Source organism: Cherax quadricarinatus, chromosome 31 (genome assembly GCF_038502225.1).
Source record: "Cherax quadricarinatus isolate ZL_2023a chromosome 31, ASM3850222v1, whole genome shotgun sequence".
Taxonomy (NCBI): domain Eukaryota; kingdom Metazoa; phylum Arthropoda; class Malacostraca; order Decapoda; family Parastacidae; genus Cherax; species Cherax quadricarinatus.
Genome location: NC_091322.1, coordinates 27,993,258 through 28,018,084, shown reverse-complemented (window position 1 = coordinate 28,018,084; position 24,827 = coordinate 27,993,258). Strand labels below are relative to the sequence as shown.

Sequence of the window (24,827 nt, the reverse complement as noted above, 5' to 3'; positions counted from 1 at the left end):
CTGGTGGTGTACAGGTGACCTTCAGCCTTAGTGACCCTCGTGTAGTGACTGGTGGTGTACAGGTGAACTGCAGCCTTAGTGACCCTCGTGTAGTGACTTGTGGTGTAGAGGTGACCTGCAGCCTTAGTGACCCTCGTGTAGTGACTGGTGGCGTACAGGTGACCTGCAGCCTTAGTGACCCTCGTGTAGTGACTGGTGGTGTACATGTGACCTGCAGCCTTAGTGACCCTCGTGTAGTGACTGGTGGCGTACAGGTGACCTGCAGCCTTAGTGACCCTCGTGTAGTGACTGGTGGTGTACATGTGACCTGCAGCCTTAGTGACCCTCGTGTAGTGACTGGTGGTGTACAAGAGACCTGCAGCCTTAGTGACCCTCGTGTAGTGACTGGTGGTGTACAGGTGACCTGCAGCCTTAGTGACCCTCGTGTAGTGACTGGTAGTGTACAGGTGACCTACAGCCTTAGTGACCCTCGTGTAGTGACTGGTGGTGTACAGGTGACCTGCAGCCTTAGTGACCCTCGTGTAGTGACTGGTGGTGTACAGGTGACCTGCAGCCTTAGTGACCCTCGTGTAGTGACTGGTAGTGTAGAGGTGACCTGCAGCCTAAGTGACCCTCGTGTAGTGACTGGTAGTGTACAGGTGACCTGCAGCCTTAGTGACCCTCGTATAGTGGCTGGTAGTGCACAGGTGACCTGCAGCCTTAGTGACATTCGTGTAGTGACTGGTGGTGCACAGGTGACCTGCAGCCTTAGTGACCCTCGTGTAGTGACTGGTGGTGTACAGGTGACCTGCAGCCTTAGTGACCCTCGTGTATTGACTGGTAGTGAGCAGGTGACCTGCAGCCTTAGTGACCCTCGTGTAGTGACTGGTAGTGTACAGGTGACCTGCAGCCTTAGTGACTCTCGTATAGTGACTGGTAGTGCACAGGTGACCTGCAGCCTTAGTGACCCTCGTGTAGTGACTGGTAGTGCACAGGTGACCTGCAGCCTTAGTGACCCTCGTATAGTGACTGGTAGTGCACAGGTGACCTGCAGCCTTAGTGACCCTCGTGTAGTGACTGGTGGTGCACAGGTGACCTGCAGCCTTAGTGACCCTCGTGTAGTGACTGTTGTTGTACAGGTGACCTGCAGCCTTAGTGACCCTCGTGTAGTGACTGGTAGTGAACAGGTGACCTGCAGCCTTAGTGACCCTCGTGTAGTGACTGGTAGTGTACAGGTGACCTGCAGCCTTAGTGACCCTCGTGTAGTGACTGGTGGTGTACAGGTGACCTGCAGTCTGAGTGACCCTCGTGTAGTGACTGGTGGTGTACAGGTGACCTGCAGCCTTAGTGACCCTCGTGTGGTGACTGGTGGTGTACAGGTGACCTGCAGCCTCAGTGACCCTCCTGTAGTGCCTGGTGGTGTACAGGTGACCTGCAGCCTTAGTGACCCTCGTGTAGTGACTGGTGGTGTCCAGGTGACCTGCAGCCTTAGTGACCGTCGTGTAGTGACTGGTGGTGTACAGGTGACCTGCAGCCTTAGTGACCCTCGTGTAGTGACTTGTGGTGTACAGGTGACCTGCAGCCTTAGTGACCCTCGTGTAGTGACTGGTGGTGTACAAGTGACCTGCAGCCTTAGTGACCCTCGTGTAGTGACTGGTGGTGTACAGGTGACCTGCAGCCTTAGTGACCCTCGTGTAGTGACTGGTGGTGTACAGGTGACCTGCAGCCTTAGTGACCCTCGTGTAGTGACTGGTGGTGTACAGGTGACCTGCAGCCTTAGTGACCCTCGTGTAGTGACTGGTGGTGTACAGGTGACCTGCAGCCTTAGTGACCCTCGTGTAGTGACTGGTGGTGTACAGGTGAACTGCAGCCTTAGTAACCCTCGTGTAGTGACTGGTGGTGTACAGGTGACCTGCAGGCTTAGTGACCCTAGTGTAGTAACTGGTGATGTACAGGTGACCTGCAGCCTTAGTGACCCTCGTGTAGTGACTGGTGGTGTACAGGTGACCTGCAGCCTTAGTGACCCTCGTGTAGTGACTGGTGGTGTACAGGTGACCTGCAGTCTGAGTGACCCTCGTGTAGTGACTGGTGGTGTACAGGTGACCTGCAGCCTTAATGACCCTCGTGTAGTGACTGGTCGTGTACAGGTGACCTGCAGCCTTAGTGACCCTCGTGTAGCGACTGGTGGTGTACAGGTGACCTGCAGCCTTTGTGACCCTCGTGTAGTGACTGGTGGTGTACAGGTGAACTGCAGCCTTAGTAACCCTCGTGTTGTGACTGGTGGTGCACAGGTGACCTGCAGCCTTAGTGACCCTAGTGTAGTAACTGGTGATGTACAGGTGACCTGCAGCCTTAGTGACCCTCGTGTAGTGACTGGTGATGTACAGGTGACCTGCAGCCTTAGTGACCCTCGTGTAGTGACTGGTGGTGTACAGGTGACCTGCAGCCTTAGTGGCCCTCGTGTAGTGACTTGTGGTGTACAGGTGACCTGCAGCCTTAGTGACCCTCGTGTAGTGACTGGTGGTGTACAGATGACCTGAAGCCTTAGTAACCCTCGTGTAGTGACTTGTGGTGTACAGGTGACCTGCAGCCTTAGTGACCCTCGTGTAGTGACTGGTGGTGTACAGGTGACCTGCAGCCTTAGTGACCCTCGTGTAGTGACTGGTGGTGTACAGGTGACCTGCAGCCTTAGTGACCCTCGTGTAGTGACTGGTGGTGTACAGGTGACCTGCAGCCTTAGTGACCCTCGTGTAGTGACTGGTGGTGTACAGGTGACCTGCAGCCTTAGTGACCCTCGTGTAGTGATTGGTAGTGTAGAGGTGACCTGCAGCCTTAGTGACCATCGTGTAGTGACTGGTGGTGTACAGGTGACCTGCAGCCTTAGTGACCCTCGTGTAGTGACTGGTGGTGTACAGGTGACCTGCAGCCTTAGTGACCCTCGTGTAATGACTGGTGGTGTACAGGTGACCTGCAGCCTTAGTGACCCTCGTGTAGTGACTGGTGGTGTACAGGTGACCTGCAGCCTTAGTGACGTTCGTGTAGTGACTGGTGGTGTACAGGTGGCCTGCAGCCTTAGTGACCCTCGTGTAGTGACTGATGGTGTACAGGTGACCTGCAGCCTTAGTGACCCTCGTGTAGTGACTGGTGGTGCACAGGTGACCTGCAGCCTTAATGACCCTCGTCTAGTGACTGGTGGTGTACAAGTGACCTGCAGCCTTAGTGACCCTCGTGTAGTGACTGGTGGTGTACAGGTGACTTGCAGCCTTAGTGACCCTCGTGTAGTGACTGGTGGTGTACAGGTGACCTGCAGCCTTAGTGACCCTCGTGTAGTGACTGGTGGTGTACAGGTGACCTGCAGTCTTAGTGACCCTCCTGTAGTGACTGGTGGTGTACAAGTGACCTGCAGCCTTAGTGACCCTCGTGTAGTGCCTTTTGGTGTGCAGGTGATCTGCAGCCTTAATGACCCTCGTGTAGTGACTGGTGGTGTACAGGTGACCTGCAGCCTTAGTAACCCTCGTGTAGTGACTGGTGGTGTACAGGTGACCTGCAGCCTTAGTGACCCTCGTGTAGTGACTGGTGGTGTACAGGTGACCTGCAGCCTTAGTGACCCTCGTGTAGTGACTGGTAGTGTACAGGTGACCTGCAGCCTTAGTGACCCTCGTGTAGTGACTGGTGGTGTACAGGTGACCTGCAGCCTTAGTGACCCTCGTGTAGTGACTGGTGGTGTACAGGTGACCTGCAGCCTTAGTGACCCTCGTGTAGTGACTGGTTAGTGTGTACAGGTGACCTGCAGCCTTAGTGACCCTCGTGTAGTGACTGGTGGTGTACAGGTGACCTGCAGCCTTAGTGACCCTCGTGTAGTGACTGGTGGTGTACAGGTGACCTGCAGCCTTAGTGACCCTCGTGTAGTGACTGGTGGTGTACAGGTGACCTGCAGCCTTAGTGACCCTCGTGTAGTGACTGGTGGTGTACAGGTGACCTGCAGCCTTAGTGACCCTCGTGTAGTGACTGGTGGTGTACAGGTGACCTGCAGCCTTAGTGACCCTCGTGTAGTGACTGGTGGTGTACAGGTGACCTGCAGCCTTAGTGACCCTCGTGTAGTGACTGGTGGTGTACAGGTGACCTGCAGCCTTAGTGACCCTCGTGTAGTGACTGGTGGTGTACAGGTGACCTGCAGCCTTAGTGACCCTCGTGTAGTGACTGGTGGTGTACAGGTGACCTGCAGCCTTAGTGACCCTCGTGTAGTGACTGGTGGTGTACAGGTGACCTGCAGCCTTAGTGACCCTCGTGTAGTGACTGGTGGTGTACAGGTGACCTGCAGCCTTAGTGACCCTCGTGTAGTGACTGGTGGTGTACAGGTGACCTGCAGCCTTAGTGACCCTCGTGTAGTGACTGGTAGTGTACAGGTGACCTGCAGCCTTAGTGACCCTCGTGTAGTGACTGGTGGTGTACAGGTGACCTGCAGCCTTAGTGACCCTCGTGTAGTGACTGGTGGTGTACAGGTGACCTGCAGCCTTAGTGACCCTCGTGTAGTGACTGGTGGTGTACAGGTGACCTGCAGCCTTAGTGACCCTCGTGTAGTGACTGGTGGTGTACAGGTGACCTGCAGCCTTAGTGACCCTCGTGTAGTGACTGGTGGTGTACAGGTGACCTGCAGCCTTAGTGACCCTCGTGTAGTGACTGGTGGTGTACAGGTGACCTGCAGCCTTAGTGACCCTCGTGTAGTGACTGGTGGTGTACAGGTGACCTGCAGCCTTAGTGACCCTCGTGTAGTGACTGGTGGTGTACAGGTGACCTGCAGCCTTAGTGACCCTCGTGTAGTGACTGGTGGTGTACAGGTGACCTGCAGCCTTAGTGACCCTCGTGTAGTGACTGGTGGTGTACAGGTGACCTGCAGCCTTAGTGACCCTCGTGTAGTGACTGGTGGTGTACAGGTGACCTGCAGCCTTAGTGACCCTCGTGTAGTGACTGGTGGTGTACAGGTGACCTGCAGCCTTAGTGACCCTCGTGTAGTGACTGGTGGTGTACAGGTGACCTGCAGCCTTAGTGACCCTCGTGTAGTGACTGGTTAGTGACCCTCGTGTACATGTGACCTGCAGCCTTAGTGACCCTCGTGTAGTGACTGGTGGTGTACAGGTGACCTGCAGCCTTAGTGACCCTCGTGTAGTGACTGGTAGTGTACAGGTGACCTGCAGCCTTAGTGACCCTCGTGTAGTGACTGGTAGTGTACAGGTGACCTGCAGCCTTAGTGACCCTCGTGTAGTGACTGGTAGTGTACAGGTGACCTGCAGCCTTAGTGACCCTCGTGTAGTGACTGGTGGTGTACAGGTGACCTGCAGCCTTAGTGACCCTCGTGTAGTGACTGGTGGTGTACAGGTGACCTGCAGCCTTAGTGACCCTCGTGTAGTGACTGGTAGTGTACAGGTGACCTGCAGCCTTAGTGACCCTCGTGTAGTGACTGGTGGTGTACAGGTGACCTGCAGCCTTAGTGACCCTCGTGTAGTGACTGGTGGTGTACAGGTGACCTGCAGCCTTAGTGACCCTCGTGTAGTGACTGGTGGTGTACAGGTGACCTGCAGCCTTAGTGACCCTCGTGTAGTGACTGGTGGTGTACAGGTGACCTGCAGCCTTAGTGACCCTCGTGTAGTGACTGGTGGTGTACAGGTGACCTGCAGCCTTAGTGACCCTCGTGTAGTGACTGGTGGTGTACAGGTGACCTGCAGCCTTAGTGACCCTCGTGTAGTGACTGGTGGTGTACAGGTGACCTGCAGCCTTAGTGACCCTCGTGTAGTGACTTGTGTGTAGAGGTGACCTGCAGCCTTTGTGACCCTCGTGTAGTGTGACCTGCAGCCTTAGTGACCCTCGTGTAGTGACTGGTGGTGTACAGGTGACCTGCAGCCTTAGTGACCCTCGTGTAGTGACCGGTGGTGTACAGGTGACCTGCAGCCTTAGTGACCCTCGTGTAGTGACTGGTGGTGTACAGGTGACCTGCAGCCTTAGTGACCCTCGTGTAGTGACTGGTGGTGTACAGGTGACCTGCAGCCTTAGTGACCCTCGTGTAGTGACTGGTGGTGTACAAGTGACCTGCTGCTTTAGTGACCCTCGTGTAGTGACTGGTGGTGTACAGGTGAACTGCAGCCTTAGTGACCCTCGTGTAGTGACTGGTGGTGTACAGGTGACCTGCAGCCTTAGTGACCCTCGTGTAGTGACTGGTGGTGTACAGGTGACCTGCAGCCTTAATGAGCCTCGTGTAGTGACTGGTGGTGTACAGGTGAACTGCAGCCTTAGTAACCCTCGTGTAGTGACTGGTGGTGTACAGGTGACCTGCAGGCTTAGTGACCGTAGTGTAGTAACTGGTGATGTACAGGTGACCTGCAGCCTTAGTGACCCTCGTGTAGTGACTGGTGGTGTACAGGTGAACTGCAGCCTTAGTAACCCTCGTGTAGTGACTGGTGGTGTACAGGTGACCTGCAGGCTTAGTGACCCTAGTGTAGTAACTGGTGATGTACAGGTGACCTGCAGCCTTAGTGACCCTCGTGTAGTGACTGGTGGTGTACAGGTTACCTGCAGCCTTAGTGACCCTCGTGTAGTGACTGGTGGTGTACAGGTGACCTGCAGTCTGAGTGACCCTCGTGTAGTGACTGGTGTACAGGTGATCTGCAGCCTTAGTGACCCTCGTGTAGTGACTGGTGGTGTACAGGTGACCTGCAGTCTTAGTGACCCTCGTGTAGTGACTGGTGGTGTACAGGTGACCTGCAGCCTTAGTGAGCCTCGTGTAGTGACTGGTGGTGTACAGGTGACCTGCAGCCTTAGTGACCCTCGTGTAGTGACTGGTCGTGTACAGGTGACCTGCAGCCTTAGTGACCCTCGTGTAGTGACTGGTGGTGTACAGGTGACCTGCAGCGTTAGTGACCCTCGTGTAGTGACTGGTGGTGTACAGGTGACCTGCAGCCTTAGTAACCCTCGTGTTGTGACTGGTGGTTCACAGGTGACCTGCAGCCTTAGTGACCCTAGTGTAGTAACTGGTGATGTACAGGTGACCTGCAGCCTTAGTGACCCTCGTGTAGTGACTGGTGGTGTACAGGTGACCTGCAGCCTTAGTGACCCTCGTGTAGTGACTGGTGGTGTACAGGTGACCTGCAGCCTTAGTGACCCTCGTGTAGTGACTTGTGGTGTAGAGGTGACCTGCAGCCTTAGTGACCCTCGTGTAGTGACTGGTGGTGTACTGGTGACCTGCAGCCTTAGTGACCCTCGTGTAGTGACTGGTGGTGTACAGGTGACCTGCAGCCTTAGTGACCCTCGTGTAGTGACTGGTAGTGTACAGGTGACCTGCAGCCTTAGTGACCCTCGTGTAGTGACTGGTAGTGTACAGGTGACCTGCAGCCTTAGTGACCCTCGTGTAGTGACTGGTGGTGTACAGGTGACCTGCAGCCTTAGTGACCCTCGTGTAGTGCCTGGTAGTGTACAGGTGACCTGCAGTCTTAGTGACCCTCGTGTAGTGCCTGGTAGTGTACAGGTGACCTGCAGCCTTAGTGACCCTCGTGTAGTGACTTGTGGTGTAGAGGTGACCTGCAGCCTTTGTGACCCTCGTGTAGTGACTAATGGTGTACAGGTGACCTGCAGCCTTAGTGACCCTCGTGTAGTGACTGGTGGTGTACAGGTGACCTGCAGCCTTAGTGACCCTCGTGTAGTGACCGGTGGTGTACAGGTGACCTGCAGCCTTAGTGACCCTCGTGTAGTGACTGGTGGTGTACAGGTGACCTGCAGCCTTAGTGACCCTCGTGTAGTGACTGGTGGTGTACAGGTGATCTGCAGCCTTAGTGAGCCTCGTGTAGTGACTGGTGGTGTACAGGTGACCTGCAGCCTTAGTGACCCTCGTGTAGTGACTGGTGGTGTACAAGTGACCTGCTGCCTTAGTGACCCTCGTGTAGTGACTGGTGGTGTACAGGTGAACTGCAGCCTTAGTGACCCTCGTGTAGTGACTGGTGGTGTACAGGTGACCTGCAGCCTTAGTGACCCTCGTGTAGTGACTGGTGGTGTACAGGTGACCTGCAGCCTTAATGAGCCTCGTGTAGTGACTGGTGGTGTACAGGTGAACTGCAGCCTTAGTAACCCTCGTGTAGTGACTGGTGGTGTACAGGTGACCTGCAGGCTTAGTGACCGTAGTGTAGTAACTGGTGATGTACAGGTGACCTGCAGCCTTAGTGACCCTCGTGTAGTGACTGGTGGTGTACAGGTGAACTGCAGCCTTAGTAACCCTCGTGTAGTGACTGGTGGTGTACAGGTGACCTGCAGGCTTAGTGACCCTAGTGTAGTAACTGGTGATGTACAGGTGACCTGCAGCCTTAGTGACCCTCGTGTAGTGACTGGTGGTGTACAGGTTACCTGCAGCCTTAGTGACCCTCGTGTAGTGACTGGTGGTGTACAGGTGACCTGCAGTCTGAGTGACCCTCGTGTAGTGACTGGTGTACAGGTGATCTGCAGCCTTAGTGACCCTCGTGTAGTGACTGGTGGTGTACAGGTGACCTGCAGTCTTAGTGACCCTCGTGTAGTGACTGGTGGTGTACAGGTGACCTGCAGCCTTAGTGAGCCTCGTGTAGTGACTGGTGGTGTACAGGTGACCTGCAGCCTTAGTGACCCTCGTGTAGTGACTGGTCGTGTACAGGTGACCTGCAGCCTTAGTGACCCTCGTGTAGCGACTGGTGGTGTACAGGTGACCTGCAGCGTAGTGACCCTCGTGTAGTGACTGGTGGTGTACAGGTGAACTGCAGCCTTAGTAACCCTCGTGTTGTGACTGGTGGTTCACAGGTGACCTGCAGCCTTAGTGACCCTAGTGTAGTAACTGGTGATGTACAGGTGACCTGCAGCCTTAGTGACCCTCGTGTAGTGACTGGTGGTGTACAGGTGACCTGCAGCCTTAGTGACCCTCGTGTAGTGACTGGTGGTGTACAGGTGACCTGCAGCCTTAGTGACCCTCGTGTAGTGACTTGTGGTGTAGAGGTGACCTGCAGCCTTAGTGACCCTCGTGTAGTGACTGGTGGTGTACAGGTGACCTGCAGCCTTAGTGACCCTCGTGTAGTGACTGGTAGTGTACAGGTGACCTGCAGCCTTAGTGACCCTCGTGTAGTGACTGGTAGTGTACAGGTGACCTGCAGCCTTAGTGACCCTCGTGTAGTGACTGGTGGTGTACAGGTGACCTGCAGCCTTAGTGACCCTCGTGTAGTGCCTGGTAGTGTACAGGTGACCTGCAGTCTTAGTGACCCTCGTGTAGTGCCTGGTAGTGTACAGGTGACCTGCAGCCTTAGTGACCCTCGTGTAGTGCCTGGTAGTGTACAGGTGACCTGCAGCCTTAGTGACCCTCGTGTAGTGCCTGGTAGTGTACAGGTGACCTGCAGTCTTAGTGAATCATCTATCCCACACTCACCTGTGGGAAACAGGTGTAAAATCTTCCTTTAAACAATCCCTACGTACCAACAAAGAGAAAAAATTCCGATTTTTTTTTGGTCGAAATATTTTTTATATGTTTACTAAGCAAATAATGCACAACAATTTATTAGATAAAAAGGAAAGACCAGCGTTAGAATTATTCAAAAAAATATCTTACGTTTGGAGAATTATCATGCTGTGTGGGATTATAGATGTGAATAAACGGTATAAAATACACACAGATGGAAACGTAGACAAAAATGTGATCGTTTATTGGTACATTAAGAATAAACACCATAAGTGTCCGGGGCCCAAGACTGTTCAATAGCCTCCCGCCAATGATATGGGGAATTACCAATAGGCTCCTGGCTGCCTTCAAGAGGGAGCTGGATAGATACTTAAACTCGGTGCCGGATCAGCCGGGCTGTGGTTCGTACGTTGGACTACGTACGGCCAGCAGTAACAGCCTGGTTGATCACGCCCTGTTCCACCGGGAGACCTGGTCCTGGACCAGGCCGCGGGGGCGTTGATCCCGGGATACCCTCCAGGTAGACTCAAGTTAGACTCCAGGTAGACTATGTTTCGGCCACACAGTGGGCTTTATCAGGTCCTAGACAGATCTAGCTAGGTAATGAGGGAGAATGTTGGGTAATGAGGGAGAATGTTGGGTAATGAGGGAGAATGTTGGGTAATGAGGGAGAATGTTGGGGAAGCTGTACCTAAGACGAACTTGACAGGGTCCGTCTCTAACACAACCTACCCAGGATTCTCCACCTGACTCCTCACTCTATATATACTCGTGTACTCTTTACCCAGGTAGATCTGTTTGTGACTTGACAGAGTCCACTGTGTGGGCGAAACGTTGTCAATAAAGGATCACATTATACAGCATTTGTGTTTATTATTCCATTTACAGATGTGGCTCTATATTGCACAGTTACAGTAGTTACCTGTGTAAACTTGTCTGGCTCTCAGTTGAAGAGTGACTCTCAACACTGAGTGCAGGCAGGACACACCTCTCTCAGACGCTCCCTGTGATCGTTTTTTCTTGGACCTCGTCCTCTTTTCTGCAACATTGCACGCTCCTGATGATGTGTTGATTGCAGCACGAAAGGCCTAGAGCTATCCTTCAACTCCCCCCGTGGTTGATTTTGCCTTTCGTATCACTCGTTCGCGATTTTTGGAGGCAGAAACTCACTAGTTTATTTGATCGATATATTTCGACCCTCATCTGGGATCCGCTTCGGCATCAGAATCAAAGATTTGCAGCGTTCCCCACGTACAAAGTGAGAGTTACAAGAGCATAAGCGACTGTGATATATTGTTAAAGCTCAGAGAGGATGAGGATTGACAGAAGAGAACCACCAGGGAAGAAGGAAATATAATTCTGCATGAGATATCTCATCCAGCGCCTGGATGAGATATCTCATTCTGGCGTATTGCCTCACCTGAAAAGTTTCTCGTCTCTCCAAAATAGATATTGCCATTGAAAGGTCTATGACGGAAAGGTTTTTCCTTTTTTGACCATTGCTTCGTCTGGGTTTTCAACGAGAAAAAGGAAGTAGTGTAGAAAGAGAGAGAGAACCTTGCTCTCTCTCTCTCTCTCTCTCTCTCTCTCTCTCTTCACTAGTCTACGCATCACTCTATCCACTGGACCACATATTTGTGGTCCAGTGAATACACTGGATGATTCAAACTCACTTATTTTGTGGTAATATATATATATATATATATATATATATATATATATATATATATATATATATATATATATATATATATATATATATATATATATATATATATATATATATATATATATATATATATATATATATATATATATATATATATATATATATATATATTCTAATTGTATTTCCTCAGGTGAAGAAGATCGCGCAGGAAGAGTTTGGATACAAGTACGAGGAGGAGAGTGTCAATCCGTATGTGGCTGGCTTCTTCGAAGGTGTGCTAGTGTACGCTGCTGCTCTCAACTCCACTCTGAGGGAGGGAGGCGCTATCACCGACGGTCACCACATAGTGGCTAACATGTGGAACAGGACGTTTGACTGTGAGTGTTTGAGAGGGATGGAATGGGAAGTTCTCTTTGCTGTCTCCCTATCTCTTGATGTTACTGTCTGTCTCTTGCTATTTATTCTCTCTCTCTCACTCTCACAAAAGGACAGGAATAACGGGGTGAAGTAATTAGGGTAAATAGAAGGTGTGAGGAGACCTGGGGTTGGGTTCCCATTGCTTATTCAAGAAGCGTCGGTCTTCACCTCATTAAGAAGACATGAACGAGCAAATGCAGCTTCCGGGAAGAGAAGAGGTGCGAATAATAATAATAATAATAATAATAATAATAATAATAATAATAATAATAATAATAATAATAATAATAATAATAATAATAATAATAATAATAATAATAATAATAATAATAATAATTATTATTATTATTATTATTATTATTATTATTATTATTATTATATTATTGTTATTATTATTATTATTACTATTATTATTATTATTATTATTATTATTATTATTATTATTATTATTATATTATTATTATTATTATTATTATTATTATTATTATTATTATTATTATTATTATTATTATTATTATTATTATTATTATTATTATTATTATTATTATTACTATTGTTGTTACACATATGGGTTGTCTTCCACTGAGACAGAATGAACCAAATAAAGGAAGGACCTTCACCATTATTCATTTATTAGCTGCGTTATCAGAAAGGTAAAAACGTCCCTTAAAAACACGACCCACACTGCAACATCCTCACTCTTGCTCTGGAGTGTCAGGCCCTGTACGTCCCACCTCTGCCATTCATGTTCAGCTGATTAGGTCTCCTCCCTGAATCCCTAAATAAATGTTACCTTGTTGACACTCCCACAGCACGTCAAACCCCTGGGAACCACTTGTCTCCCACACTCACTCTCATCTATCACTTTCACACACTCACACCTGCCGGGTGTCTAAGCCATCATGACTTTAAAACCTGCTACAGCATCTTTCTATCCATTTCCTCCAAGCTTTCCTGGAACAACCAGCACCCCCCTCCCCCATCCATCCATTCCCTCTCCTCCCTCTCTTCCCTCCACTCCCCTCCTTTCATTGTGAATATTTAAGAATTCAAAATATTACCTCCATCCTCCCAGCACCTCCACCTCCCAGCACCTCCACCTCCCAGCACCTCCACCTCCCAGCACCTCTACCTCCCAGCACCTCCACCTCCCAACACCTCCACTTGTTGCAGTGTCTGACGAGATGAACATCAAAATGGTATACAATACCGACAGGTTGGTAGGTAAGACACATATGCAACAGTTAGACAACTTTATTCCGAAACGTTTCGCCTACACAGTAGTCAGGAACTATCTGTTCCTGACTATGGAACTGAACTTCTCCAGGCTGAGGGACTGACAACCTCAAATTCTACGACTTCAAGGGTGATGGACTGATTACATCGTCTTCACATCTCTACTGTTCCTGCCTAATTTCTGTATTCGACTGAAGAAGCCTACTGTGTAGGCGAAACGTTTCGGAATAAAGTTGCCTAACTGTTGCCTATGTGTCTTACCTACCAACCTCCACTTCCCAGCACCTCCACCTCCCAGCACCCCCCACCTCCCAGCACCTCCACCTCCCAGCACCCCCCACCTCCCAGCACCTCCACCTCCCAGCACCTCCACCTCCTAGCACCTCCACCTCCCAGCACCACCACCTCATAGGACCCCCACCTCCCAGCACCTCCACCTCCCAGCACTTCCACCTCCCAGCACCTCCACCTCCCAGCACCAATACTTCCCAGCACCCCACCTCCCAGCACCTTCACCTCCCAACACCTCCACCTCCCAGCACCTCCACCTCCCAGCACCACCACCTCCCAGCACCCCCACCTCCCAGCACATCCACCTCCCAGCACTTCCACCTCCCAGCACCTCCACCTCCCAACACCAATACCTCCCAGCACCCCACCTCCCAGCACCTTCACCTCCCAGCACCTCCACCTCCCAGCACCTCCACCTCCCAGCACCTCCACCTCCCAGCACCTCCACCTCCCAGCACCACCACCTCCCAGCACCTCCACCTCCCAGCACCTCCACCTCCCAGCACCTCCACCTCCCAGCACCTCCACCTCCCAGCACCTCCACCTCCCAGCACCTCCACCTCCCAGCACCTCCACCTCCCAGCACCAATACCTCCCAGCACCCCACCTCCCAGCACCTTCACCTCCCAGCACCTCCACCTCCCCGCACCACCACCTCCCAGCACCCCCACCTCCCAGCAACACCACCTCCCAGCACCCCCACCTCCCCGGAGCCCCACCTCCCAACAACCCCACCTCCCAGCACCACCACCTCCCAGCACCACCACCTCCCAGCACCCCCACCTCCTAGCACCCCTACCTCCCAGCACCCCCACCTCCCAGCACCTCTACCCCCACCTCCCAGCACCTCCACCCCCACCTCCCAGCACCTCCATCCCCATCTCCCAGCACCACCACCTCCCAGCACCCCCACCTCCCAGCACCACAACCTCCCAGCATCTCCACCCCCACCTCCCAGCACCACCAACCCCACCTCCCAGGACCACCACCTCCCAGCACCTCCACCCCCACCACACAGCACCATCATTCTCACCTCCCAGCACCACCACCCCCACCCCCCAGCACCTCCCAGCACCTCCCAGCACCTCTCAGCACCTCCCAGCATCTCCCCGTGTAATATCTCTCCTCTTTCCTTCTTAACTGCCAAGTCTGTTGGCTCCTCAGACTTTCTCAGATTATCTCTCTCTCTCTCTCTCTTTCTCTCTCTCTCTCTCTCTCTCTCTCTCTCTCTCTCTCTCTCTCTCTCTCTCTCTCTCTCTCTCTCTCTCTCTCTCTCTCTCTCTCTCTCTCTTCCTCATATACTTGTCAGAGTGTAAAATAATAATAATAATAATAATAATAATAATAATAATAATAATAATAATAATAATAATAATAATAATATTATTCATGCAACATTAATGGAACGTTTCGCCCAACAGGTAAACTTACACTCATAAACATATACGTATAATTTACCTTGTATGTCTATTGATCAAGTTGGTAAGTTACAGGTGGTGACGGAGGTGTTTTATTCGTCAGGAAAGAAGGCAGTGTCCCTTGACTCAGGGTCACAACCATACGATACCCCAGTTCAGTATTTAAGAGACAGCTGGTCTACCCCGGCCTGGCTTGTATCCCCAGAGGGCGAAGAATCACTGCGTAGGTGTGTTTGCTAAGGTGACAAAGAGAGGTCACTGGTATCCCATACCAGTGCCAGCTGTGATAACAGCTGTGATGCCAGCTGTGATGACAGCAACAATTCATAAAGAACAATGCACAATACCATGAGTGGAACAATGCACAATACAGTGACTGGAACAATGCAAAATACCATGAGTGGAACAATGCACAATACAGTGACTGGAACAATGCAAAATACCATGAGTGGAACAATGCACAATACAGTGACTGGAACAATGCAAAATACCATGAGTGGAACAATGCACAATACAGTGACTGGAACAATGCAAAATACCATGAGTGGAACAATGCACAATACAGTGACTGGAACAATGCAAAATACCATGAGTGGAACAATGCACAATACAGTGACTGGAACAATGCAAAATACCATGAGTGGAACAATGCACAATACAGTGACTGGAACAATGCAAAATACCATGAGTGGAACAATGCACAATACAGTGACTGGAACAATGCAAAATACCATGAGTGGAACAATGCACAATACCGTGACTGGAACAATGCACAATACCATGAGTGGAACAATGCACAATACCGTGACTGGAACAATGCACAATACCATGAGTGGAACAATGCACAATACCGTGACTGGAACAATGCACAATACCATGAGTGGAACAATGCACAATACCATGAGTGGAACAATGTACAATACCGTGACTGGAACAATGCACAATACCATGAGTGGAACAATGCACAATACCGTGACTGGAACAATGCACAATACAGTGACTGGAACAATGCACAACACCGTGACTGGAACAATGCACAATACCATGAGTGGAACAATGCACAATACAGTGACTGGAACAATGCACAACACCGTGACTGGAACAATGCACAATACCATGAGTGGAACAATGCACAATACAGTGACTGGAACAATGCACAACACCGTGACTGGAACAATGCACAATACCATGAGTGGAACAATGCACAATACAGTGACTGGAACAATGCACAACACCGTGACTGGAACAATGCACAATACCATGAGTGGAACAATGCACAATACAGTGACTGGAACAATGCACAATACCATGAGTGGAACAATGCACAATACCATGAGTGGAACAATGCACAATACAGTGACTGGAACAATGCACAATACCATGAGTGGAACAATGCACAATACCATGAGTGGAACAATGCACAATACAGTGACTGGAACAATGCACAATACCGTGACTGGAACAATGCACAATACCATGAGTGGAACAATGCACAATACCATGAGTGGAACAATGCACAACACCGTGACTGGAACAATGCACAATACCATGAGTGGAACAATGCACAATACCATGAGTGGAACAATGCACAATACAGTGACTGGAACAATGCACAATACCGTGACTGGAACAATGCACAATACCATGAGTGGAACAATGCACAATACAGTGACTGGAACAATGCACAATACCGTGACTGGAACAATGCACAACACCGTGACTGGAACAATGCACAATACCGTGACTGGAACAATGCACAACACCGTGACTGGAACAATGCACAATACAGTGACTGGAACAATGCACAATACCGTGACTGGAACAATGCACAACACCGTGACTGGAACAATGCACAATACAGTGACTGGAACAATGCACAATACCATGACTGGAACAATGCACAATACAGTGATTGGAACAATGCACAATACAGTGACTGGAACAATGCACAATACCATGACTGGAACAATGCACAATACAGTGACTGGAACAATGCACAATACCGTGACTGGAACAATGCACAATACCGTGACTGGAACAATGCACAATACCGTGACTGGAACAATGCATAATACCATGACTGGAACAAAGCACAATACCGTAACTGGAACAATGCACAATACCATGACTGGAACAATGCACAATACCGTGACTGGAACAATGCACAACACCGTGACTGGAACAATGCACAATACCGTGACTGGAACAATGCACAATACCATGACTGGAACAATGCACAACACCGTGACTGGAACAATGCACAATACCGTGACTGGAACAATGCACAATACCATGACTGGAACAATGCACAATACCGTGACTGGAACAATGCACAATACCGTGACTGGAACAATGCACAACACCGTGACTGGAACAATGCACAATACCGTGAGTGGAACAATGCACAATACCGTGACTGGAACAATGCACAATACCGTGACTGGAACAATGCACAATACCATGACTGGAACAATGCACAACACCGTGACTGGAACAATGCAAAATACCGTGACTGGAACAATGCACAATACCATGACTGGAACAATGCACAATACCGTGACTGGAACAATGCACAACACCGTGACTGGAACAATGCAAAATACCGTGACTGGAACAATGCACAACACCGTGACTGGAACAATGCAAAATACCGTGACTGGAACAATGCACAATACCATGACTGGAACAATGCACAATACCGTGACTGGAACAATGCACAATACCGTGACTGGAGCAATGCACAATACCGTGACTGGAACAATGCACAATATCGTGACTGGAACAATGCACAATACCGTGACTGGAACAATGCACAATACCGTGACTGGAACAATGCACAATACCGTGACTGGAACAATGCACAATACCGTGACTGGAACAATGCACAATACCGTGACTGGAACAATGCACAATACCGTGACTGGAACAATGCACAATACCGTGACTGGAACAATGCACAATACCGTGACTGGAACAATGCACAATACCGTGACTGGAACAATGCACAATACCGTGAGTGGAACAATGCACAATACCGTGACTGGAACAATGCACAATACCGTGACTGGAACAATGCACAATACCGTGACTGGAACAATGCACAATACCGTGACTGGAACAATGCACAATACCGTGACTGGAACAATGCACAATACCGTGACTGGAACAATGCACAATACCGTGACTGGAACAATGCACAATACCGTGACTGGAACAATGCACAATACCGTGACTGGAACAATGCACAATACCGTGACTGGAACAATGCACAATACCGTGACTGGAACAATGCACAATACCGTGACTGGAACAATGCACAATACCGTGACTGGAACAATGCACAATACCATGACTAGAACAATGCACAATACCATGACTGGAACAATGCACAATACCATGACTGGAACAATGCACAATACCATGACTGGAACAATGCACAATACCATGACTGGAACAATGCACAATACCGTGACTGGAACAATGCACAATACCATGACTGGAACAATGCACAATACAGTAACTGGAACAATGCACAATACCGTGACTGGAACAATGCACAATACAGTAACTGGAACAATGCACAATACCGTGACTGGAACAATGCACAATACCATGACTGGAACAATGCACAATACAGTAACTGGAACATTGCACAATACCATGACTGGAACAATGCACAATACAGTAACTGGAACAATGCACAATACCGTGACTGGAACAATGCACAATACCGTGACTGGAACAATGCACAATACCATGACTGGAACAATGCACAATACAGTAACTGGAACAATGCACAATACAGTAACTGGAACAATGCACAATACCGTGACTGGAACAATGCACAATACCATGACTGGAACAATGCACAATACCGTGACTGGAACAATGCACAATACCATGACTGGAACAATGCACAATACAGTAACTGGAACAATGCACAATACCGTGACTGGAACAATGCACAATACAGTAACTGGAACAATGCACAATACCGTGACTGGAACAATGCACAATACCATGACTGGAACAATGCACAATACAGTAACTGGAACAATGCACAATACCGTGACTGGAACAATGCACAATACCGTGACTGGAACAATGCACAATACCGTGACTGGAACAATGCACAATACAGTAACTGGAACAATGCACAATACCATGACTGGAACAATGCACAATACAGTAACTGGAACAATGCACAATACCGTGACTGGAACAATGCACAATACCGTGACTGAAACAATGCACAATACCATGACTGGAACAATGCACAATACAGTAACTGGAACAATGCACAATACAGTAACTGGAACAATGCACAATACCGTGACTGGAACAATGCACAATACCATGACTGGAACAATGCACAATACCGTGACTGGAACAATGCACAATACCATGACTGGAACAATGCACAATACAGTAACTGGAACAATGCACAATACCGTGACTGGAACAATGCACAATACAGTAACTGGAACAATGCACAATACCGTGACTGGAACAATGCACAATACCATGACTGGAACAATGCACAATACAGTAACTGGAACAATGCACAATACCGTGACTGGAACAATGCACAATACCATGACTGGAACAATGCACAATACCGTGACTGGAACAATGCACAATACCGTGACTGGAACAATGCACAATACCGTGACTGGAACAATGCACAATACCGTGACTGGAACAATGCACAATACCATGACTGGAACAATGCACAATACCGTGACTGGAACAATGCACAATACCGTGACTGGAACAATGCACAATACCGTGATTGGAACAATGCACAATACCGTGACTGGAACAATGCACAAAACCGTGACTGGAACAATGAACAATACCGTGACTGGAAGAAAGCACAATACCGTGACTGGAACAATGCACAATACCGTGACTGGAACAATGCACAATACCGTGACTGGAACAATGCACAATACCGTGACTGGAACAATGCACAATACCGTGACTGGAACAATGCACAATACCGTGACTGGAACAATGCACAATACCGTGACTGGAACAATGCACAACACCGTGACTGGAACAATGCACAACACCGTGACTGGAACAATGCACAACACCGTGACTGGAACAATGCACAATACCGTGACTGGAACAATGCACAATACCGTGACTGGAATATTTACAAGTTACTGTGAGACTGTAAACAGTCCAAGTTGTAGGAAGGCAGCGCAGTGATGACACAGTGTCTCCTGGCACTCCTAGGAAGGCAGCGCAGTGATGACACAGTGTCTCCTGGCACTCCTAGGAAGGCAGCGCAGTGATGACACAGTGTCTCCTGGCACTCCTAGGAAGGCAGCACAGTGATGACACACTGTCTCCTGGCACTCCTAGGAAGGCAGCACAGTGATGACACAGTGTCTCCTGGCACTCCTAGGAAGGCAGCACAGTGATGACACACTGTCTCCTGGCACTCCTAGGAAGGTATCACAGTGATGACACAGTGTCTCCTGGCACTACTAGGAAGGCAGCACAGTGATGACACAGTGTCTCCTGGCACTCCTAGGAAGGCAGGACAGTGATGACACAGTATCTACTGGCACTCCCAGGAAGGCAGCACAGTGATGACACAGTGTCTCCTGGCACTCCTAGGAAGGCAGCACAGTGATGGCACACTGTCTCCTGGCACTCATAGGAAGGCAGCACAGTGATGACACAGTGTCTCCTGGCACTCCTACGAAGGCAGCACAGTGAAGACACAGTGTCTCCTGGTACTCCTAAGAAGGCAGCACAGTGATGACACAGTGTCTCCTGGCACTCCTAGGAAGGCAACACAGTGATGACACAGTGTCTCCTGGCACTCATAGGAAGGCAGCGCAGTGATGACACAGTATCTCCTGGCACTCCTAGGAAGGCAGCACAGTGATGACACAGTGTCTCCTGGCACTCCTAAGAAGGCAGCACAGTGATGACACAGTGTCTCCTGGCACTCCTAGAAAGGCAGCACAGTGATGACACAGTGTCTCCTGGCACTCCTAGGAAGGCAGCACAGTGATGACACAAAGTTTCCTGGCACTCCTAGGAAGGCAGCACAGTGATGACACACTGTCTCCTGGCACTCTTACGAAGGCAGCACAGTGATGCCACACTGTCTCCTGGCACTCCTATTAAGGCAGCACAGTGAAGACACACTGTCTCCTGGCACACCTAGGAAGGCAGCACTGTGATGACACAGTGTCTCCTGGCACTCCAAGGAAGGCAGCACAGTGATGACACAGTGTCTGATGGCACTCCAAGGAAGGCAGCACAGTGATGACACACTGTATCCTGGCACTCCTAGGAAGGCAGCACAGTGATGACACACTGTCTCCTGGCACTCCTAGGAAGGCAGCACAGTGATGACACAGTGTCTCCTGGCACTCCTAGGAAGGCAGCACAGTGATGACACACTGTCTCCTAGCACTCCTAGGAAGGCAGCACAGTGATGACACACTGTCTCCTGGCACTCCTAGGAAGGCAGCACAGTGATGACACACTGTCTCCTGGCACTCCTAGGAAGGCAGCACAGTGATGACACACTGTTTCCTGGCACTCCTAGGAAGGCAGCACAGTGATGACACACTGTCTCCTGGCACTACTAGAAAGGCAGCGCAGTGACGACAGAGTGCCTCCTGGCACTCATAGAAAGGCAGCACAGTGATGACACTGTCTCCTGGCACTCCTAGGAAGGCAGCACAGTGATGACACAGTGTCTCCTGGCACTCCTAGGAAGGCAGCACAGTGATGACACAGTGTCTCCTGGCACTCCTAGGAAGGCAGCACAGTGATGACACAGTGTCTCCTGGCACTCCTAGGAAGGCAGCACAGTTATGACACACTGTCTCCTGGCACTCCTACGAAGGTAGCACAGTGATGACACACTGTCTCCTGGCACTCCTAGGAAGCCAGCACAGTGATGACACACTGTCTCCTGGCACTCCTAGGAAGGAAGCACAGTGGTGACACACAGTCTCCTGGCACAGTGATGACACACAGTCTTCTGGCACTCCTAGGAAGGCAGCACAGTGATGCCACCGTCTCCTGGCACTCCAAGGAAGGCAGCTCAGTGATGACACACTGTCTCCTGGCACTCCTAGGAAGGCAGAACAGTGATGACACACTGTCTTCTGGCACTCCTAGAAAGGCAGCTCAGTGATGACACACTGTCTCCTGGCACTACTAGGAAGGCAGCACAGTGATGACACACTGTCTCCTGGCACTCGTAGGAAGGCAGCACAGTGATGACACACTGTCTCCTGACACTCCAAGGAAGGCAGCACAGTGAAGACACACAGTCTCCTGGCACTCCTAGGAAGGCAGCGCAGTGATGACACACTGTCTCCTGGCACTCCTAGGAAGGCAGCACAGTGATGACACACTGTCTCCTCGCACTCCTAGGAAGGCAGCGCAGTGATGACACACTGTCTCCTGGCACTCCTAGGAAGGCAGCGCAGTGACGACACACTGTCTCCTGGCACTCCTAGGAAGGCAGCGCAGTGATGACACACTGTCTCCTGGCACTCCTAGGAAGGCAGCACAGTGATGCCACACTGTCGCTTGGCACTCCTATTAAGGCAGCACAGTGAAGACACACTGTCTCCTGGCACTCCTAGGAAGGCAGCACTGTGATGACACAGTGTCTCCTGGCACTCCTAGGAAGGCAGCACAGTGATGACACAGTGTCTGATGGCACTCCAAGGAAGGCAGCACAGTGATGACACACTGTATCCTGGCACTCCTAGGAAGGCAGCACAGTGATGACACAGTGTCTATTGGCACTCCAAGGAAGGCAGCACAGTGATGACACACTGTCTCCTGGCACTCCTAGGATGGCAGCACAGTGATGACACACTGTCTCCTGGCACTCCTAGGATGGCAGCACAGTGATGACACAGTGTCTCCTGGCACTCCTAGGAAGGCAGCACAGTGATGACACACTGTCTCCTACCACTCCTAGGAAGGCAGCACAGTGATGACACACTGTCTCCTGGCACTCCTAGGAAGGCAGCACAGTGATGACACACTGTCTCCTGGCACTCCTAGGAAGGCAGCACAGTGATGACACACTGTTTCCTGGCACTCCTAGGAAGGCAGCACAGTGATGACACACTGTCTCCTGGCACTCCTAGAAAGGCAGCGCAGTGACGACACAGTGCCTCCTGGCACTCATAGGAAGGCAGCACAGTGATTACACTGTCTCCTGGCACTCCTAGGAAGGCAGCACAGTGATGACACAGTGTCTCCTGGCACTCCTAGGAAGGCAGCACAGTGATGACACAGTGTCTCCTGGCACTCCTAGGAAGGCAGCACAGTGATAGCACACTGTCTCCTGGCACTCCTAGGAAGCCAGCACAGTGATGACATACAGTCTCCTGGCACTCACAGGAAGGCAGCACAGTTATGACACACTGTCTCCTGGCACTCCTAGGAAGGTAGAACAGTGATGACACACTGTCTCCTGGCACTCCTAGGAAGCCAGCACAGTGATGACACACTGTCTCCTGGCACTCCTAGGAAGGAAGCACAGTGATGACACACAGTCTCCTGGCACTCGTAGGAAGGCAGAACAGTGATGACACACAGTCTTCTGGCACTCCTACGAAGGCAGCACAGTGATGCCACAGTCTCCTGGCACTCCTAGGAAGGCAGCTCAGTGATGACACACTGTCTCCTGGCACTACTAGGAAGGCAGCACAGTGATGACACACTGTCTCCTGGCACTCCTAGGAAGGCAGCACAGTGATGACACACTGTCTCCTGGCACTCCTAGGAAGGCAGCACAGTGAAAACACACAGTCTCCTGACACTCCTAGGAAGGCAGCGCAGTGATGACACACTGTCTCCTGGCACTCCTAGGAAGGCAGCACAGTGATGACACACTGTCTCCTCGCACTCCTAGGAAGGCAGCGCAGTGATGACACACTGTCTCCTGGCACTCCTAGGAAGGCAGCGCAGTGATGACACACTGTCTCCTGGCACTCCTAGGAAGGCAGCACAGTGATGCCACACTATCTCCTGGCACTCCTAGGAAAGCAGCGCAGTGATAACACACTGTCTCCTGGCACTCCTAGGAAGGCAGCAAAGTGAAGACACAGTGTCTCCTGGCACTCCTAGGAAGGCAGCACAGTGATGACACACTGTCTCCTGGCACTACTAGAAAGGCAGCGCAGTGACGACAGAGTGCCTCCTGGCACTCATAGAAAGGCAGCACAGTGATGACACTGTCTCCTGGCACTCCTAGGAAGGCAGCACAGTGATGACACAGTGTCTCCTGGTACTCCTAGGAAGGCAGCACAGTGATGACACAGTGTCTCCTGGCACTCCTAGGAAGCCAGCACAGTGATGACATACAGTCTCCTGGCACTCACAGGAAGGCAGCACAGTTATGACACACTGTCTCCTGGCACTCCTAGGAAGGTAGCACAGTGATGACACACTGTCTCCTGGCACTCCTAGGAAGCCAGCACAGTGATGACACACTGTCTCCTGGCACTCCTAGGAAGGAAGCACAGTGGTGACACACAGTCTCCTGGCACTCGTAGGAAGGCAGAACAGTGATGACACACAGTCTTCTGGCACTCCTAGGAAGGCAGCACAGTGATGCAACAGTCTCCTGGCACTCCAAGGAAGGCAGCTCAGTGATGACACACTGTCTCCTGGCACTCCTAGGAAGGCAGAACAGTGATGACACACTGTCTTCTGGCACTCCTAGAAAGGCAGCTCAGTGATGACACACTGTCTCCTGGCACTACTAGGAAGGCAGCACAGTGATGACACACTGTCTCCTGGCACTCTTAGGAAGGCAGCACAGTGATGACACACTGTCTCCTGGCACTCCAAAGTAGGCAGCACAGTGAAGACACACAGTCTCCTGGCACTCCTAGGAAGGCAGCGCAGTGATGACACACTGTCTCCTGGCACTCCTAGGAAGGCAGCACAGTGATGACACACTGTCTCCTCGCACTCCTAGAAAGGCAGCGCAGTGATGACACACTGTCTCCTGGCACTCCTAGGAAGGCAGCGCAGTGACGACACACTGTCTCCTGGCACTCCTAGGAAGGCAGCGCAGTGATGACACACTGTCTCCTGGCACTCCTAGGAAGGCAGCACAGTGATGCCACACTGTCGCTTGGCACTCCTATTAAGGCAGCACAGTGAAGACACACTGTCTCCTGGCACTCCTAGGAAGGCAGCACTGTGATGACACAGTGTCTCCTGGCACTCCTAGGAAGGCAGCACAGTGATGACACAGTGTCTGATGGCACTCCAAGGAAGGCAGCACAGTGATGACACACTGTATCCTGGCACTCCTAGGAAGGCAGCACAGTGATGACACAGTGTCTAT

The 24,827-nt window shown here is 50.7% G+C and overlaps 1 protein-coding gene across 1 annotated transcript in view; it reads left to right on the top strand.

Annotated features, from left to right (window-relative positions):
- The window catches only part of LOC128698921 (receptor-type guanylate cyclase gcy-28), a 153,780-nt gene that overhangs the window by 58,419 nt on the left and 70,534 nt on the right, over window positions 1-24,827 (top strand). The window contains exon 3 of the mRNA XM_070090405.1: window positions 11,293-11,479. Coding sequence (XP_069946506.1) covers window positions 11,293-11,479 — 187 coding nt within the window. The remainder of the gene's footprint in view (window positions 1-11,292; window positions 11,480-24,827) is intronic.